Genomic DNA, 21,102 nt, shown 5'->3' on the forward strand with positions numbered 1-21,102 from the left:
TTGGGAGCAAACTGAGTGGCTCCCTGTGTTCTATTTTCGCATTGGAGAAAAAACCGTTTTGTATCTACTAGGAACCATTCGAGAGGGTGATTGAAAGAGGGGATGAGAAGCCATTCATTAGTGGTGGGGGTGCTGCTGCAGGGGGTCCAGGGGTGAATGGTCATGCAGGGAGTATGTTTGCCATTACAAAACCTGGACTGTTTGTTAGTAAAAGGATTCCATTAAAGGGGCAAGGAGCGGTGTCAAAGATAAAGCTTATGTAGGTTTTCACTTATCTTTTTTAAGGAGGAAGGGGTGTTTCTTCAGGATCAGCAGGAGGAGCCTTTTTAGTCTGGAATGTTTCCTTCTGAAATAGGAGACACAAGTCCTCCAATGGTTTGCAGGTGTATCAAGGCTGGTCTGGCAGATCCTGGGACTACTGAGCTGACGGTCCCGCAGGTTCCTCAGGGGATGTCCAAAGTTTAACTCGGGTGTGGTGAATCCAAGATTCCACTCCTACCACCTAAACTGCAGTGAGGGTAGAGAGGATTACTGAGTATGGTCCTTCCCACAAAGAATCCGTAGATGGGGAGGTAGAGGGGAGGGATTTGACAAACAATAGATCTCCTGTTTGAAACAACTCCGTTCCCTTTTCTCTGTGACATCCTTCAGGTAGGTTTTTGTACTCCTAGAATTGGGGTGTTGCAGGGACTACTGCATTTTCTTACTAAGCCTTGAGCTTTTAAATGTCTAACAATATCCTGTAATACTTTATGAGCTTCAGGCCTTAAGGGATATTGCTTTTGATAAGGAAAAGTGGTGGGGTCTTTTAGCCTGATTTGGACTGGGTGGGCATTTTTTTGCCCTTCCGAATTGTCCTTCCAATGCCCAGACTTCAAGTTTGATTCCCTCCTCAAATAGGGGACAACAAATGGGTAACTTGTTCCCCATATTCATGTAGATAATAGCTCCAGCTTTGGCTAATATGTCCCTCCCTAATAAGGGTGTGGGACTTTCAGGCGTAAGAAAGGCATGTGAAAAGAGCAAAGTCTCCCAGTTACAAATGAGGAGGTGGGAGAAATACCTGGTTACAGGCTGTCCCAGGATTCCTCGTATGGTAACGGACCTTGAGGACAGCTACCCGGGACAGGAGATAACACTGAGAAAGACACGCCAGTGTCCAGGAGGAAGTCTATTTCCTGGCCCTCAATGGTTAAACATATCTGGGGCTCAGTTAGGGTGATGACATGAGCTGGCGCTTGCCCTGGTCACCCTCAGTCCTGTTGTTGGATCATCTGTTTGGGGCTTCTGGCCCAGAGAACCTTTGTCCTTTGGGGCAGTGTGCCTTCCAGTGATTGCCTTGGCATAGTGGACATGGGCAAGGGTGCAGCTTGTTTCTTGTTGGACAATCTTTTTTAAGGTGTCTTTGCAAACCTCACTGGTAACAAGCCCTACCGGGTGATTGGCCTGCTCCATTTTCTGTCCTCTCTGAGCCACCAAGGTTTGTTTGTCTGAGGGCCATAACTAAGGCTGCAGCCTTTCTCTGATCTCGCTTTTCCTTTTCGGCCTGTTCCTCTTGGTCCCTATTATAGAACACCAAGGTTGCCAGGTTTAATAATGCCTCCAGATTTTGTTCAGGGTCCAGGGCTCGCTTTTGGAGCTTTCTCCTGATACCTGTGGCTGATTGGGTAATAAAATTATCTTTTAGGATCAGTTGACCCTAGAGGGAGTTGGGTGACAGGGGAGTATATTTTCTTAAGGCCTCCCATAGCCGCTGGAGAAAGGCAGAAGGATTTTCTTCCTTTCCCTGAGTTATGGTGGACATCATTGAGTAATTCATGGGCTTTTTCCTAATTCTCCTTAGTCCTTCTAGAACACAGGTCAACAGATGTTTACGATTCCAGTCCCCATGATCTGAGTTGAGGTCCCAGTAGGGATCAATTACTGGGGATGGCTTGCTGACCAGTAGGGAATTTGTCCCTTTCTTCGGCTGTCATTCTATCATTTACTTGACTAAGATACCAGGTATCTTCAAACTCTCGGGCTGCAGCTAAGACTGCATTGTTTTCATTAAAGGCCAGGGTTTGATCTAACAATAGCATGACATCTCTCCAAGTGAGATCAAAGGTTTGCTCTAGACTGTGTAGGATATCTATATACCTATCAGGATTGTCTGAAAACTTCCCCAGGTCTGCCTTGATCTGCTTTAAATCAGAGAGGGAGAAGGGGACATGTACCCAAGTTGGGCCAAATTCCCCTCCCCCTACAGCTTGAAGGGGACATAACTGATAGCCAAGGGGTTTTTATGGTCCCTTGGAGATTTCTTTGCTTGTTTCCTTCTGGGTGGGGGAGATTAGAGGAGGCTTATCATTAATAGGAAGGGGAGCTGTAGAAAGACTAGGATATGGAGGTAAGCTGAGAGGTTCTCCTGTGGGATGTAAATTGCATGCTTTGCATAGTTGTGGATTCTCCTTCAATGAAAAGAAAGCTTGGGCATAAGGTATTTCACTCCATTTGCCCTCCCTGTTACAGAAAAGGTCAAGCTGCAGGATAGTATTGTAATTTATACTTCCCTCAGGTGGCCATTTTTCCCCATCAGAGAATATTGGGGACAGGCCATAGTGCAGAAAAAAATGAGCTACTTCTTTTTCAGGGTTTGCAGGTCAAATTGGTCCCAATGGCTTAGGATACATTTCAAGGGTGAACCTGTTAATACCTGAGTGTTTCCCATCTGAAAGACAGAACGCCCGTGGTTCTGGTTTGTTTGTTCCCCCCACAGCCCGAGAACCTGCAACGGTACCTGGACCCTGCTGATTGGAATAGTTGGGCTCACTGACACAGCAGCAGATCCCCCTCTTGCCCAAGAACCTGCAAAAGTCCCTGGAACCTGCTGATCAGAGTAGTTGTGCTCACCAACGCAGCAGAAGAAATACTAGTTTTCCTCCTAGACCACAAGAAGGACCAAGGAAGGTCGGATTTAGTGGCCCTTACTGACACATTCTCAAAAACCTGCACCCTTGCCTGTCCTCGTAGAACACAAAGAGGACCAAGAAAATCGGATATAGTGGCCCTTACCGACGCATTCTCGAAAACCTGTTAGAGTCCCGTGTGCTCTCCTGTTAGTATTGGGAACTTATCCCTGTCTTATAAAGATGGTATGCCTCAAAAGTGAAGTGGAGGGCCATGCCCTGAGGGAGGGGAGGGATCTCCAGGGTTGGAAGAGTAACACCTTTTGTCCTCACTTCTCATCATATGAATAGGAAGGATATCATTTCTGAGGCTCCCCATATCCTAGCTTCAGGAATAGCTTTTGTTAGGCCTGCTAGTCTGAGGATGGATCCTAAAATTCCAGATAGTCCCCCACCATGGGGCTTTGGGCAAAAATTATGTCTTTCTGATTGGTGAGCCTGGGTGCCTAAAGAAGGGAACAGAGTCCTGAGGTTTATACTAGAAATTATTCTTATAGGAGAAACTAGAAAAGCACCAGAGATAGGGAGTGGTTTTTAGAAGTGGGACTAGCCTCGGAGAAGAGAGGTGAGAGGAAATTTGTCTGACAGGCGTTAGGACCCAGGAGGCAAGGGTCAGTATAGATAGCATAGATGGGTGAGTCTCGCTTGGACGACGTGACTTTGAGAGTTCTGCTCATAGCCTCAGGGTCAACCAACTTGTTGTCAGGACCCTGGAGCTGAATGGCTTTCCTTTCTGTTGACCTTCGGCTCAGCCCAGAAGTACAGGAAAAGCAGAAGGTTGTTTCAGGCAAACCAACACTCCCAACTCCGAAGCATCAGGGGTTGTTAGAGAGCCCTTTCCCAAAAAGCCTGACACTCGTGTCTTTAGTCCAGTGGCCACGCTAGTCGCTTTTAATTAGCCGACAGGTTCCCAGTATTTAGCCCCCAAATTCTAAGGAAAAATAGGACTGAATAGCAAGAGAAAGGGGTCCAATGGTACTCACTGCTTAGTGATAGGCGATAGTCCCTTCGTGGTCACCAAGATGTGTCCAGAGTTGGTTCCTTCCTGTGGGTTCCTGGTATCGCTGACTTCAAGAATGAAGCCGCGGACCTTCGTGGTGAGTGTTACAGCTCTTAAAGGTGGCACGGGCCCAAAGAGTCAGCAGAAGCAAGATTTATTGTGAAGAGTGAAAGAACAAAGCTTCCACAGCATGGAAGGGGACCCAAGTGGGTTGCCACTGCTGGCTGGTGTGGCCAGCTTTTATTCCCTTATTTGTCCCCGTCCACGTCCTGCTGATTGGTCCATTTTACAGAGTGCTGATTGGTTCATTTTACAGACTGCTGATTGGCGCATTTACAATCCTTTAGCTAGACACAGAGTGCTGATTGGTGCATTTTTACTGAGTGCTGATTGGTGCATTTACAATCCTCTAGCTAGACACAAAGCGTTGATTGGTGCATTTACAATCCTCTAGCTAGACAGAAAAGTTCTCCAAGTCCCCACTCGACCCAGGAAGTCCAGTTGGCTTCATCTCTCAGTGGCAGGAATAATTTTTGTCCTGTCCTGGTTCTTTTTCTATGGATGTCTTAGAGAATGTTGGGGTTAAGGGAGGACTCCTTTTTTCTTTAAATTCCCCAGGGCAAACCCCAGATGGGTCTTCCTTCTTGCTTGTTTATGCCAGGAAGAACTGTGAAGTTTACTCTGTCTACTGGAACATGCAGAGTGCAGTAGAGGTTTGTTTATCTATGCACTGTAATGATGGGGTTGTGAGGTCCTCGTCAAACTTGTTTCCATTTTATTCCTTTAAAAAATGTTTCCCATTCCATCATCCTGTGTCTTGACTCCTAATAGTTTTATTTATTGGCATGTGTAAGTTTTGCCTGGGAATATCTACACATTGCCTGGGAAGTATAAAATCTCCAATGTGGCAGGTTTATCCCTTTGTCCCTCTAAGTCACTAGTTGGTAATTTTTATTTTTATTCATATACATTTTACCAGGGATTATGGAGTCTCTTTGACCCTGGCAGTGAATCACTAAATCTGGCTTACCTTTTTCTATACTTGAGATGCTCATTATTACTAAGGTTTTCCTGATGTTCTTCCTCTTCAGGTGGGCTGATATTCAGCCAGTTGACATTAATAAGATTGAACTCTTTTTTTACAGTGAGATTCAGTTGTTACTTGTCTGTGCTTCTGCCTTGGGGGTCATTGAATATTTTGAATATCTATGAAATGCCTAAGATTCCTTGCTTTACCAATGTCTGTGGCCTCCTCATTGTCTTTGGGAGTGTTCTAACTGGACTGTTTATGCTCGTTATATGGACCTTATGCACTAAAATAATGACATTTATTTATTCTATGACAAATCTGTTTCCCTATCATGTTACTCAGCTTCTGCTTTTAACTGGGCACATATTCTTAACTAGATCATTATCTCCAGATTGTAGCATTTTGTTTTCTACTTCTTTCTTCCTCCCTATTTCCTTCCTTCCTTCCTTCCCCTCTTTCCACTCATATGGTTTAGTGGCATGTGGGAACTTCAGTGTGGTTAGAGACTCTGCCAATGGGGATGAATTTCATGTACTGTACAATGCTGATGTCATCTGGTTTCTTGACATATGTCCTGTGCTAACTAACTCTCAGTGAAAGAGATAATTAATGAAGACATGTATTTTTAAAAAGTTATATAACTGCACCAAAAGTCACGTGCTGTAGGTGCCCCCATGCTTTAAAGCAATTCAGAAGTAGAAGTTAATAAAAATTAATAAAAGAGATCAAAATAATTTACATTTTTAACATATTATTTCTACACTACAGAGGGTATTTTAAAACATCTTGTGGAACCCACAGCCTTCTTTGGCAATCATTAATTCAAAGTACAAATCAAAATCCCTATATGTATCCGGATTACTCTCACAGTAAAATACAAATGTCTTATATTGGTCATATTCTGATTGAATGACTTTTTAAGACTTGGGTTTCAAGAGGTATAGTTTACATAGAGTTAAATTCACTCTTTTAGATGTACAGTTTGATGAACTTTGAGAAACATATACCATCATGTAACTACAAATACAGACAAGCTGTATAACCTTTCCTTTACTCCAAAATGTTCCCTCCTGCCCCACTGTAGTCAATCCATATCTCTGTCAGTTCCTGACAACCACTGATTTGATTTCTGTCCCTATAGTTTTTCATTTTCCAGAATGTCATGCAAATGGAATCATAAAGTATATAGCCTTTTACATCTGGCTTATTTCACTTAGCATATTTTTAAAATATTCACCAATGTTGTTGCATACATCAGTAATTTATTCCTTAATGTAGCCGAGAGTTATTCTATCATATAGATGTTCTGCAATTTGAGTATCCACTCACCAGTGGATTTGTAGTTTTTGGCAATTATGATTAAAGTTGTTAAACATTCTATAATAGGTCTTTGTGTGTACATAAGTTTTCATTTTTCTTGAGTAAATACTTAGGAATGGGATTTCTTGGTTTTATGGTAGGTGTGTGCTTAACTACATTAGAAATTGTCAAACTGTTTTCTAAAGTAGCTGTGACATTTTGCATTTCCACCAGCAATGTATGAGAGTTCCAGTGGATACACATCATTGCTAGAAGTGGATACTGTCAGGATTTTATTTTATTTTTAATATTAGCTATTCTTATAAAGGTGTTAGTGGTGTCTCATTGTGGTTTTACTTGCATATCCTCAATTACTAATGGTGTTGAGCATATTTTCATGTGTTCACTTGCTATTCATATGTCTTTTCTGATGAAGTGTCTATTTAAATTGTCTATTTTTATTTGGTTATTCAATAATAATCTTATTATTGAATTTTGAGAGTTCTTTATATATTTTGGATAAAAGCCCTTCATTGTGTTTTGCAAGTATTGTCTCCCAATCTGGGTTTTCTTTTCATTTTATTTTTTGAAAAGAGGTTGTTTTCAAGTCCAATTTATTAATTTTTTATGGTCCATGCTTTTTAAATCCTAATAAATCTTTGCCTAGATCAAAATCTTAAAGATTTTCTACTTTTTTTTACAAGTTATAATTTTTGGTTTTATATTTAGGTCGCTAACCCATTTTGAGTAATTTTATATCTTCTTAGCTGAGGGGTCAAAAAGAATATTTTGGCATATGATGTCCAGTTGTCCCAGTACTATTTGTTGAAAAGACCACCATTTCTTCATTTAATTACCTTTGTCCAAAATCTTTTGGCCATATTTGATGGTCTCATTGCATTCTATTGATCTATAGGTCAATCCTATGTCAATAAGAAACTGTCTTAATTACTGTAGTCTTGAAATCAGGTAGTATGAATCTTCTAACTTTTTTTTTCTAAATTATTTTCTCAAAATTTGTCTGGCTGTTCTGGTTCCTTTGCTTTTTCCACATACATTTTGGAGTTAGCTTCTCAATTTCTATGAAAAACCTACTGAGATTTTTATTAAGATTGCAATAATTCTACAGAAATGTTGGGGAGATACAACATCCTAAAAATCAGTATTTCAGTTATTCAGTCAAATAACATGGCATATTTCTCTATTTATTTAGGTCTTATTTATCTCATCAGTGTGTTGAAGTCTTCAGCATACAAATCTTGTACATAGTTATCCTCCCTTAGTATTTCCCAGTTTTTGATGATATTACAAATGGTACTCTTTAAAACTTGAAATTCCAAATTTTATTGTGTAGAAATAAAATTAATTATTTTATATTGACTTTATGTCTGGCATTATTATTAAACTTACTTATTAGGTCTCATAGCTTCATAGCTTTTTTTTTTTGGTAGATCCATTGGGATTTTCTACATACATCATCTTGTCTGTAAATGGAATTTTACTTCTTCCCTTCCAATCCATACACAATTTATTTCTTTTTCAGGCCTTATTGTATTGGCTAGGATCGCCAATGTAATGCTAAATAAAAGTGGTGAGAGCAAACATCCTTGCCTTGTTTCTGATTTTAGGGGAAAAGCATTCTGTGTTTTACCATATGATGTTAATCATAGGCTTTTTATTTTTTGTTTTTTTGTAGATGCATTTAATCAGGTTGAGGAAGATCCATTAAACTCTTACTATGCTAAATGTCTTTTATCATTATTTGTAGAATGTTGTTAATGCTTTTTCTGTAAAAATTGAGATGATTTTTTTCTCCATTTTAGTCTGTTGATATGGTAAATAATATTGATTGATTGATTTGCAAATGTTGAACCATCCATACATTCCCAGGATAAACTCCATTTAGTCATAATGTATTATTCTTTTTCCTTATCATCGGCTTTGATTAATAGCATTTCGTTAAGGACTTCTGTGTCTATGTTTATGAGAGATATTGATCTGAAGTTTTCTTTATTTGTTATTTTCTAGTTTGGGTATCAGGTTAATGCTGGTATTATAAAATACGTTGAAGAGTTTTTCCTCCTTTCCTCACTTAATTGTCATCTGGCTTGCATAACTTATATTATTTGTGCTTCAGTTGGAGCCTGGAGTGCTACAAGATTTTTTTTCATGATTTTCCACTCTAAATTTTCAGTGGTCTCTTCATACTTGTGCCACCAGCAGAGGGTCTCTCTTCTTACTCTTGTTTACATGACAGCAGTTGACTGCTGTTATTATCAGGTGCTAGGCTCATGGTGAGGTAGGAAGTACTGTCTGTTGTCCTGTCTAGCCACAACCTTAATGGGTGCTATGAACATGGACCTTTAGGGTAAGGCTTTCTCATCATTCTTTCCTCTCCCCATGGCAGCTAACCTCTGATTTGTATATGTGGTTGGTCTTTGGTCAGATATATTTTCTTGCCTCTTTCTCAGCAATAGGTGAACACTGCTTTTCATTCATGTAAGAACTGGGTTAGAGAGGGTTTCCTCCAGGGCAGAGGTTTTTTCCCTTCTACTTCTCCCCGAGCAGCAATGGATCTCTGCCTTTGTCCTGGAAATTAGGGGGTTTCCTATCTCTCCCTCCCAAGCAAGTAAGTTTTGCTTCTACCCTTCCACCAGAAGCAAGGGATTTTTGCCTGGGTTCAGGAGAGGGTTTGCTGCTTCTCCTCTAGTGTCTTAAGGCTTTGCTTCTCATGACAGAAGGGTTCTGTGGGGTTGTATGTCTGTCCCCCAGCAACAGCTGATTACCTTCTGCATACCAGAACCAGTGATGTGGACACTTTTAGGTCTCCTGCTTTGTCCCGAGTCATTTTTCTGAGCTTCTGGTTAAAGACAGTGAAAAAGAACTTGGTAGTAGGTGTGTAAGTGTTGGGGTTCCAGATATTCCAAACTGACAAAGCTAACCCATGCTTTACTTTTAAAAGTTCATTAAAATTTCAGCTTGTATGACAGTCACTTCTGTCTGTCTCCATGCTTGGACAGAGGTTCATATGTTTTGTCTTTCTTTAAAGGGGCTGATCACCCTTTGGAATTCACTTTAACTCAGTTCCCTGATAGGCTCAAGGAAGTTATGATTTCATAGGTTATCTAGAGATTTATCATTATTAAGTTATGAATGACATTCTCATACAGCTTTTTATATCCTAAGTGGAAGTGCAACTGGTGCTTTTGAAAAAATATACGTATGGGTCTTATTTGGGGATTTTTTGTTAGTAAGTATGCTTTAGGAAGAAACAGATGCTTTCTAAGGCATACTTGCGAAGACTTGCTTTTTATATAATGGTTATTGCTACATTTTTTCATTTAAATTTTTATTATTTGAATTGCTATACATATACTTTAAAGTATAATACACTATACTTGACCATTTTTTGTGTACAGTTCTCTGGATTTTAACATATATAAAGATTCATATAACCACCACCACAATCAGAAAAGTTTCATCACCCTCACAACTTCCTTGGCTTGTCCTTTTATAGCCACACCCTTCCCCACCTGTAACACCTGGCAACACTGATCTTTTCACCACAGCTATACTTTTGTCTTTTTGAAAATGTCATATAAATGAAATCATAAGGTATTGTAAACACACCCTAGGTGACTCACCCCTTATATAATCCCCATGGTAAGAAAACACTTTTGGCTTCTATCGTCATTGTCATTATTAATAATAATACTAATGTTGTTATACAGAGTGAGTTGGTTATGGCCCTCTCTTCCAGGAAATAACCATCTAATTATTAAATAAGATCATATGTCAAGTGCTTGAGAACATTGCCTGGCATGTTGAAAACTTGTATAGGTATTAGATATTATTATATCTGTAATGTTATCTATCATAAAAATATTAATAGTGCAGTATTAACATTTGCTATTATTGGTTATCATTTTTCTCCACCTCCTTCTACAAATTGGTGAAATAGAAAATATTGTTCATGGAATTAATCTTTTCCTTTGCATTTCATTTTGAAAATGGTGCCATAGTATAGCATTTCCTGATTTATGTGCAATCTAGAAAATATCCAAAATAAAGCAAAAAAAAATTTCACATAATTATCATACTCTGTGGGCATTTGTTTTTTTCCAAACACGTGAAATGAAGGCAGAATGAAAAATATTGCATTATAAAATATATAATAAAATAAATCTCATCATTTAAATAAAGCCATATATATATTGGCCTGATAATCCTCTTTAGATTGTGTATTAATACCCTGAAAGCATTGAAAGGATTAATTGTATAATAAGGATTATGTTATTTTCATTGTAATTTTTTTTTTTTTTTTGAAACAGAGTCTTGCTCTGTTACCCAGGCTGGAGTGCAGTGGTGCTATCTTGGCTCACTGCAAGCTCCGCCTCCTGGGTTCATGCCATTCTCCTGCCTCAGCCTCCGGAGTAGCTGGGACTACAGGCGCCCGCCACCAAGCCTGGCTAATTTTTTTTTTTTTGTATTTTTATTAGAGATGGGATTTCACCGTTAGCCAGAATGGTCTTGATCTCCTGACCTCGTGATCCACCTGTCTCGGCCTCCCAAAATGCTGGGATTACAGGCGTGAGCCACCGAGCCCGGCCTTTTCATTGTAATTTGTATAAGATCAACTATTTTGTTCTAGTACTAGAAAAAAAGACTGGAAAACAGAGAGGCTTTGGTAAGATAGAAGTTTAATGTTCCACTAACTTAAAGAGATTGGAATGAGGTGATCTCATTATTGAGTGGTTTAGGGTCACACGTCCCTAGTGAGTTGCATCCTTTTCGGAAGTCACTTTGTGGACCAGAAAGGCTGCCTGAACTCTCTCTATCATGATCAAATTCTGGGAAGCAAGTGAAAGGGGGAAAGTGGAAAAAAAAAAAAAAGCCCAAGCTGGTTATTTATCCCCCTTTAGAGATGCCTTCTCTAGAATCTTCACAGCAATTTCTGCTTGCATTCTTTGGCAAGAAATTCCATCACATGACCATGGCTTGCAGTGAGGGAGTCTGGGAAAGACAATATTTTAGGAGATTAAACTGCCACCTTCAATACAACTGGTGTTCTGCTAATGAGGAAGAATGCAAAGAGTGGATCTTGGGTGAGCAACTAGAAGTTTCTGTCTCATTCATTACAAATATGATATACGATTGTAAAACAAAACAAAACAAAACATTAAACCAGTAACAGAAGTCTATAAAAGATTGTAAGGGAAAATTTCCTGTGATAGAGAGAACGCTACATGTTTGTCAACCTCTGTCTCATTTTTCTCCTGAGGTCACAGGGAGATTACATTACCCAGCCTCTATGCCAGTTGGGGCTCCATGCCTAAATTCTGGTTAGTGGACTGTTAACTAGCAGTGATGTTTGCCAGACCTGACCACTAAAACCTTCCATATGGCTCTCCATCCTCCCTCTTGTTTAGGCTGTTAGCTAGATGCAAAGAATGTAATGAAGGTCTTTAAGACCCAAGTAGATGGTAGAGCCACAGGATGGAAGAAGATTGGGTCTCTTAATGACTGCTTAGAACAGAGAAACTTGCCCCTATTTGGCCACGTGATGCCTTACATTGAACTTTGACATCAGCAAAATAAACTTGTGGGGGATTGAACCTCTGAGATTTAGGGGTTGTTTATAGCACAAAGCATTATATACTGTAATTATTAGAGTCCCCAGTAATACACCAGCCTAGAGATGGCTTTCATTGATTTATTGGTATTTTTATTTTAATATTAATGCTTATATAAAGGTGAATGTTAAAATTGTAATTATATATATATGAGTAATACTATATATTGTAAGATACAGAGGCCAAATAAAATACTTTATTCCCCAAATCATCACTAGTGATAATTACAATTGACTTTCTGAGTTAAATCAGCAATCTATACTTAAATTTAGCATAGAATTTTGATGAACAGAATGTGCAAAGTATATTTCAGACCTGTAAATAAAGACATAAATTTTAAAAAATTAATTCCCCTCACATTGAATCACCCAAGTGAAAACAACAAAACATAAGAAACAGAATTGTTGGCTAGGCGCGGTGGCTTGGCCTGTAATCCCAGCACTTTGGGAGGCCAAGGCGGGCGGATCACGAGGTCAGGAGATCAAGACCATCCTGGCTAACATGGTGAAACCCCGTCTCTACTAAAAATACAAAAAATTAGCCGGGCGTGTTGGCAGGTGCCTGTAGTCCCAGCTACTCGGGAGGCTGAGGCAGGAGAATGGCGTGAACCCGGGAGGCGGAGCTTGCAGTGAGCCGAGATCGCGCCACTGCACTCCAGCCTGGGCGACAGAGTGAGACTCCGTCTCAAAAAAAACATAAAATAAAAATAAAAAAAAGAAACAGAATTGTCAATTATTGATGAGGGCATATGAAATGAGTGCTTTCCTGGTAAGCCAATGATTTTAACATCTAGCAAGAAATAATCACATATGTGAAGAAATCTCTGAAACTTTCCTGAAGGGTTTTAGAGAAGAACTGAATAAAAGTAGAGACATACCATGTCCTGGAGAAGAAAAAAAAAGAATTATGAAGAAATAAAGTCTCCCTCAAATAATGTACAGTTTTCATGTAATCCAAATCAATATCCTTAGCAGTCTATTTTAATGGAGCTTGACCAACTGGGTTTAAAATTCACCTATGGGGTTAAGATGCCAGAGATGGCAAGAAAAAAATATGTAAGGAATATTAGTAACTGGGTTTTGATTATATGATAAAGTGATTTGCTACCTCTTTTCTTCAAGAAATCACACACCCTAAGGGTTTGAATAGAAATTAAGCACACTTGTTGACATTTCACTTAAAAGTTTTTTAAAAAGGAACATTCCTGCAGTTCAACACTTCAGCGGTTTCTCTTGGCAATTCCCCCTCCCCTGATTCAGGGAGGGGCTTTCTGTTTTTCATACAGCCAGGGGGCGGACCCTCCTCTGAGCCTCTAGGAAAGGAGCTGTGCCTGGCCAGTCCTGGGGGAGGAGCTGCATTTCACCAGGCTGCAGCTGACAAGAAGCTTCAAGGTAATGGCTGTCTCAAAGCTGCTTATTTTCTAGTGACTTCTCAGGATCTTAGAGTAGAGATGAGAAAAATAGGGATGGCAGTCTTGCAGTAGTGGGAAAGGTGTGTGGTTTGGAGAATTGCTGGCATTTTGAAGGAGTTAATCCTCTGGAATTTTTGTATCTTCCACTGCTTTACAAGTCCACAGTGGGAGAAGGGGTGATCAGATTACAGCCTCTAAATTAAGGCTTCAGTGCAGCATGACCGTTCCTGCTAATTTATTGAGTTGGCATCCCCTGTTTTTATTGTTAGACACTCCGTTATTGTTTGAATGTTTAGGCATTTATTAATTTGCACAGAAAAATAACTTAGAAGTATTTGACAGTATGAGGGGAAAAACACCTATAAGTTGATTGATACATAAAAAGACTGTATGTGTCACATGTACATAAGCATGGAAAAGGGATCAAATATGTAGTTGAGTGAAGATACTTTCACATAATATATGCATGTATATATGTGATTTTTAAAATCTGGAGGAAAATAATCTCTCATGTTAACAGCATTTCTGTGTGACCAGGTCACCATTTTAATATTATTTTTTAGCCTATTTCAGCAACTTTAGAGTAGATTACTCAGTGATTATTTTTATAATCATGAAAGAAAAATGAAGCTGAAACAGCATACCCATTTGGTTTCAAATACATAAACACACATAGACACACAAAGACATGCTCCCATATATCCCCTGTCTTCTGCCAATAGTGGAAATTTTCCTGGACTTGATCAAGTGGGTAGCGTAGTTGCCGTGTCAACTATAGGCCTGCATGTTTCCTCCCTGCAGTTTATTCTTTCAGATCACAGATACCAGCGTGGTCAGGAAGAGCCATTTTTCTGTATCATCTAAGTTTAAGAGTGAGAAACAGAGGATTTGGTTTATTTCTATACACAGTTTTCAAAATATTATATGGCATGGTACATCTATACAATGAAATACTATGCATTTGGCAAATGCCTAAGAAACAGTATAAGGTGAAAAAAATTATATAATAGCACATACTGTATGTTCTCACTTAAGAATAAATATGTATGTTAGTATACCTATGTATATTACTACCTACAAATCAGGAAAAACGTATCTATGAAAGTTTTAACAGGATTACTTGCATAGTTGTAGAGACAGGGATGGCTCTACCATTTTCTACTTTTTAAAATTATTAATATATATTTATTTGGGGTTTGTTACATCTTCAGGGAAATATTGAGATAAAATGCTACAGGCTTAGGGGAAAACCTCATTTAAAGTAATTTATATCAAATTATGTGGAAAATATTTAGGTGAATGATGTTCAAGCTATGCTCTTGAGTGGGATCTGAAGCTGGTTTCAAATTTTCAAATGAGATACATTTATCTTTATATGCAAAATTCTAGAAATACATATAGTAAATATTGATAGTGGTTATTTGTCTAGAGTTGTACTTTATTTTGCATATACCTTTCTGCATCTTCTCAATTTTTAATAAGCTTCTGGATGTTTTCATAATCAGAAACACTGTAGTTGAAGACATTATGATCTGGTTAGAATCCCACACAACAAAACCTTTAAATTTAACATAGAAAATTCTAGAACCCTGAGAAGACTCCTGGCTAGCTGGATGTAGTCCTTATGGAATAAGGATGGAAACTACATCTGATAGTGAGTGAAGTCCCCTTCAACTCATGAGCAGTTCTGGTTGTCATCATAAGAGGGCACTTGACAGATTTTCTTTTTTTTTTTTTTTTTTTTTTGAGATGGAGTCTTGCTCTGTCACCCAGGCTGGAGTGCAGTGGCACAATCTCGGCTCACTGAAAGCTCCGCCTCCCAGGTTCACACCATTCTCCTGCCTCAGCCTCCCGAGTAGCTGGGACTACAGGCACCTGCCACCATGATCGGCTAATTTTTTGTATTTTTAGTAGAAGCGGGGTTTCACCATGTTAGCCAGGATGGTCTCGATCTCCTGACCTCGTGATCCGCCCGCCTCGGCCTCCCAAAGTGCTGGGATTACAGGCGTGAGCCACCGCACCCAGCCGACAGATTTTCTAAATTTTCTCCAGCCAACCATTGTTATGAAGTAGACAAACAAAGCAATGAATCTATTTTGTGTTAGTAAACTATGAGACAGCATGTAATTGCAATTCCATTGAAAAAAAATTGTATGTGTAAAGAAGAAAAATTCCACATGATAACTGATGTGAGCATTCAAACAAAATCTACATTCTGTCTCATAGTATGCACAAGACAATTGTTACTTCTTTTTTATCTATCTCCACTCCACCATACTTTTCTTCAGAGATGATTTCAACATAAACTAAATAGCATAAATTCATCCCAGAGAGCATTTCAAATTATAAAAATAAGAAGGAAAATAAACATGGCATCTACATCACAGATGAAATTTTGCCTCATTCCTATGTTTTAGAATGATATGCCTGTTAAAGTTTAGGTAGGGAAAATTCTTGACACTTTTCCCATTTTGTTGGTTTTATTCCCTGCCTTCCTTTTGAACAGCATAGGTTAATATCAGAGATGTACATGACCTGGGCAATCTGCATGTGATGCCAGCCAAGCCCTGAAAGACAGTACAACCACAGATGTGCCAAGCTGGGTAAAGGCCCTGCTGGACAAGCAGTTGGAGTGAAAATCAAGACAGCTGGACCACAGGACCAGACCCACCAGGATCCACATGACAGTAAGTAAGACTCTTCCCATTTCACAAAACATTTCACAGTAGAAACATGTTGAGAACTTGGAGAATAATGTATTTTGCCTCCTGCTCTACAGCCATCCTAGCATTTTAAATTAAAAGCCATATTTCATGTTAGAATCATGTTAGGTTGATGATTTGGAGTACAATTCATTTTGCTCCCTGTTCTGCAGCCATGACACTTTATAATTAAAAGTTGTAACTTCTAGTTTGGAGAAGAATCTCACTTTTTAAACCATTATGAAGAAATCACACAAGAGGCTATTCAGGTGTCTCCCTGAGGTTCAGGCCAACGGCCTCACTCTCCAATCCTTTATAATGATCCTATCCAAGAAGTTGTCATAGCAGTAATTCTGAATCTCTGCCTTCTAAAATTATGCTTTTAGAAGAGTCATTGTATTTTTGTCCGGGTCCAGGAGATACAGACCCTATTGTCTTTGTCTGCCTGCTCCAGGTGAACAGTGGAGCACTTGCAGCTTAAAAAATACAAAGCTGTGTTTTCAACTAGAACATTGCTCCTCAAAGAGTTCTTTTTAAACATGTAGCATTAGAGGCACTTGACAACTTTTTAGAAATACAAACTTTTGAGCACAAGCCAAACCTTCTGAATAAAACTCTCATGATGGGGCCTAGAAATATAAGTCCTTCAGATGATTTTGACACATGTTAAGTTTGGAGACCCACTGCTGTAAGTATGACATTAGGGACACAAAAGTACTAAAGTATGTAATTACATAAATAGAGTTCCAGACATCCCATCACAAGCTTTCCCGCCTCTGCTGCCATGTACATACATTCACTCCTTAGTAAGCATGTCCAATAATGAGGGCAAGTTCTTGAATCTGAGGTATTATAAAACAACTTTTCTGGTTTTTGTCCACCCCTCCCCCCCGCAATCTTATATTATGCTGCCTCCTCTGTCTCATGCCCCACTGCGCATTGTTCTTTTATCTCTTCTCCATTTGTAATTGCTCACTTCCTGTTTTGGCGAAATAATTGTATTTGCTGATACTTTTCTTCTTTTCCTTTTCCCTATTTCAGTATCTTCCAGTATTGTCCTATTCAAACAACGTGTTCAAGCATCCTTGGAAAATTGAGGTGGAGAACAGGCCACACAAGCTGTAAACCCTTTGTAGTCATAAGACAAAAGAGGCTTTGTTAAGAGTATTGTTTTGGGTAGAACTTGCATTAGCAGTGACAAAGACAGCCACCTCAACCTTTGACAATAACCCTTGGCACACAAATATAAACCATAATGGAGTCTGAGTATGTCCTATGCAACTGGAAAGATCAGTTATGGCCAGCAAAAGTTTTGTCCAGATCTGAAACTTCATCAAACAGTAAGAGGAAAAATGCATTTTCTCTAGAAGTTCAAATACTCTCACTAGATGAAAAAATTAAATTGGACAGCACAGAAACAAAGATCCTAAATAAATCTCAAATTGAAGCCATTGCTGCTTCATTAGGACTACAGTCAGAGGACAGTGCTCCACCTACAGAGGAAACTGCCTATGGAAGATCAATGAAAGTGGCACTGGGTATTCTGAATGAGAGAACAAATTTGAGTCAAGCAAGCACTTCAGATGAAGAGGAGATCACTATCCTGTCTCAAAATGTACCACAAAAACAGTCTGATTCACCCCCTCATAAAAAATACCGGAAGGATGAAGGCGACTTACCAGGGTGTCTTGAGGAAAGTGAAAACTCAGCATGCTTGTTAGCATCTTCAGAGAGTGATGATTCCCTGTATGATTGTAAATCACAAGCGCACACAATGGTCGATACTATTCCAAGTGAAGTGGAAACAAAGTCATTACAAAACTCTAGCTGTTGCGAGACTTTCCCTTCACTTTCGGAAGATAATGATGAAAAAGAGAACAAGAATAAGATTGATATCTCAGCAGTTATGTCTGTGCATTCTGCAGTCAAAGAGGAAAGTGCATGTGTTAAAGATGAAAAGTTCACTCCACCTTTGTCATCAGATATCCTCACTATGCCCAAAGCTTTGAAAGAAAAGAGCCAGGATACCTGCCCAGAGACCCTGGCTGTTCCCTCTGAATGCTCTGCTTTCTCAGAGAATATTGAGGATCCTGGAGAGGGTCCCTCAAATCCATGCTTAGATACCAGCCAGAATCAACCTTCCGTGGAATCAGAGATGGGAGCTTCAGCGTGCCCTGGGAGTTGTTCAAGGGAATGTGAGGTTTCATTTAGTGCTTCTAACCCTGTCTGGGATTATTCACGTCTTATGAGTAGTGAAAGAAATTTTCAGAGACTGGATTTTGAAGAACTTGAGGAAGAAGGTGAAGCCTCTGACAAGTCATTGCTTCCAAGTCGCATTAATCTTTCTCTATTAGATGATGATGAGGAAGACGAAGAACTTCCACGCTTCATTTTACATTATGAGACACGTCCATTTGAAACAGGAATGATAGTCTGGTTTAAATATCAGAAATATCCATTTTGGCCAGCAGTGATAAAAAGTATCAGACGAAAAGAGAGGAAAGCAAGTGTGCTTTTTGTTGAGGCAAACATGAATTCTGAAAAGAAGGGCATTAGAGTAAATTTTAGAAGATTAAAGAAATTTGATTGTAAAGAGAAACAAATGCTAGTGGACAAAGCCAGGGAGGATTACAGTGAGAGTATTGACTGGTGCATCTCACTAATTTGTGACTACAGAGTTAGAATAGGTTGTGGTTCTTTCACAGGCTCTTTGCTTGAGTATTATGCTGCTGATATTAGTTACCCAGTTAGGAAAGAAATAAAACAGGATACTTTCAGGAACAAATTTCCAAAGCTGCATAATGAAGATGCCAGGGAACCAATGGCTGTGACTTCCCAGACCAAGAAAATGTCCTTCCAAAAAATTCTCCCTGACCGGATGAAGGCTGCTCGGGACCGAGCCAACAAGAACCTGGTGGACTTCATTGTGAATGCAAAGGGAACAGAGAACCATCTTCTGGCCATTGTAAATGGCACAAAAGAATCCAGGTGGCTGAAATCATTTTTGAGTGCAAATAGGTTCACACCCTGTATTGAAACATACTTTGAGGATGAAGATCAGTTGGATGAAGTGGTGAAATATTTACAAGAAGTCTACAATCAGATAGATCAAATAATGCCAACTTGGATAAAAGATGATAAAATTAAATTTATCCTAGAAGTTCTTCTGCCAGAAGCAATTATTTGTTCAATTTCTGCTGTTGATGGGTTAGATTACGAGGCAGCTGAAGCAAAGTATCTAAAAGGACCATGTCTAGGCTACAGGGAAAGAGAATTATTTGATGCAAAAATAATATATGAAAAGAGACGAAAACCACCAACAAATGAAGCTCACTAAATGTGCTGAAAGTTGAAACCATGACAGGGAGCTCTCACAGATACTAGTTGAAAAAATCTCTGAACAATTCTCTCTAATACATATTTTCTGCAAATGGGAGAATGGATAATGTGTTCACTTTTTTTTTGAGATCTCTAGGATCTGTGGTTATAATTACATCTTTATTTCCTTTTCTTGTGCTTCTTCAAAGTTAATTTTGTCAACATATTTCAGCAGTTCTACTTTCCCGTACATTTTTAGAAAGCATAATTCCTAAATGATTTCGAAGGGAAAGTACTATTTTGTTTTATGACACTTTTGAGTCTATGCTGTATTGTTAAATATATTGTGCACAATTATTTTAATGCTAAAATTGCACTGGTGTTAGAGATTAACGAAGATGATTGGAAAAAAAGCCTAAAAGATACATCATTTCTATATTCCTTGCTTAATTTTTATAAAATATTGAGTTTTCCCTTAAGATAGTTGAATTATTTTTCTTGCCATGCCTATTTATTTTTGCAAAAAAATTATCTGCTATATAGAACCAAAGATAGATTCACTTTGCTATATAACTATACTTGCTTTTGAAATAAAACAACTTGTAATTCAAAAATGAAGATTATCTGCATATAGTATTTATGTGTGTGAATAACATCTTGGCATGCAGAAAATAATTTTGGCTGCTTTGAACAGGATTGTTCATTCTACACTTCCCTGAAATTCCATTTTTGGGAGTGTCTATCCTTCAATGGCTGAATAGTTCCTTAAATCAGACAAGCTCCTGGCTACCTTCATAACCAACAGTGAGTGGATCTTCTTAATATAGCTGTCTGACCACATGTGGAAGGCAGCTAGACTTATTGTATTTACAGCCTGGCCACTCTACACATATGAATCCAGGCTGACTGCTTAAGTGCCCAACTCGTTTGATATAAACTGTAGAAAAGGCAAGCACTTTGTTCTGAGTCTTTTATCTCCAAATACATAGTTGTCTCAAACCAAGCAAGCTTTATCAAAATGGCTTATTTGTAGAATAGTTCCAATGATATAAATGCCAACTGCCAAGTCATTCCAAACTGCTTGAAGGAGTAGATGAACCAGAATCTGAGAATTTGGAAATAGGTCACAGAAAAAGCCTCCATTTGGCTAAATATGACAATTATCTGAGTATGGTTAAATATATACAATTAGAAGTCTGAAGCCAATGAGTTGTTTATTCTAACTTGAAATATATTTTTGTGAGAATAAATGTTAGAAAAGTTCATCTATTTTAAAAACCTGCCATGAAAGGAAATTCTAAGGGCTTAACATGAAACTGTCTGCATTTTTACCTGTTAGACAATGGTTGCTCTTGGGCTCTTGTTATACAGTCACATGGCTACACGTTTATGTAAAGTTTGCAAAAGTTTGGTGTTTTGATTTATAATAAAACTGTTATATTATTCACCTTGGATTTTTACTTCATCCTACTTGAAATTGTGCAGCTACATAGGTGGTGTTTCTCCAAATTTAATACACACACACACACACACACAATGTATATATATGATTTGTTTGGAAATTTTGGTTCTTGTAGTTACCATCATTTTAACACTTGCTATAAGTTATCATTCTAAATAAGTATTCCCTTTCATGTTGATTTTGTATTACTTTAATAGAAAGCCTACCGAATTTTATAAGCTGCATGTCCCACAAAACCTTCTCTGGACCCTTACTAAAAAAGACCAAGACTTCTTGGACATACAGCCTCTATCAATCCA

General features: G+C 38.7%; 1 protein-coding gene across 7 annotated transcripts in view; it reads left to right on the forward strand.

Annotated features, from left to right (window-relative positions):
• The window catches only part of PWWP3B (PWWP domain containing 3B), a 44,083-nt gene extending 23,290 nt beyond the window's left edge, over positions 1–20,793 (forward strand). For 4 of the 7 annotated variants that reach the window (XM_063635278.1, XM_063635275.1, XM_063635277.1 and 1 more), the window contains 3 exons: positions 13,196–13,301; positions 15,828–16,008; positions 17,065–20,793. In XM_063635278.1, the coding sequence (XP_063491348.1) occupies positions 17,279–19,360 (2,082 nt within the window). In that variant the 5' untranslated portion in view covers positions 13,196–13,301; positions 15,828–16,008; positions 17,065–17,278 and the 3' untranslated portion in view covers positions 19,361–20,793. Of the gene's footprint in view, positions 1–13,169; positions 13,302–15,827; positions 16,009–17,064 lie in introns of all 7 variants that reach the window. The other 3 variants (XM_063635276.1, XM_055268975.1, XM_055268971.1) reach the window with 2 other exon arrangements.
• Positions 20,794–21,102: the final 309 nt, after the last annotated feature.

This window comes from Symphalangus syndactylus, chromosome X (assembly GCF_028878055.3).
Source record: "Symphalangus syndactylus isolate Jambi chromosome X, NHGRI_mSymSyn1-v2.1_pri, whole genome shotgun sequence".
Taxonomy (NCBI): Eukaryota; Metazoa; Chordata; class Mammalia; order Primates; family Hylobatidae; genus Symphalangus; species Symphalangus syndactylus.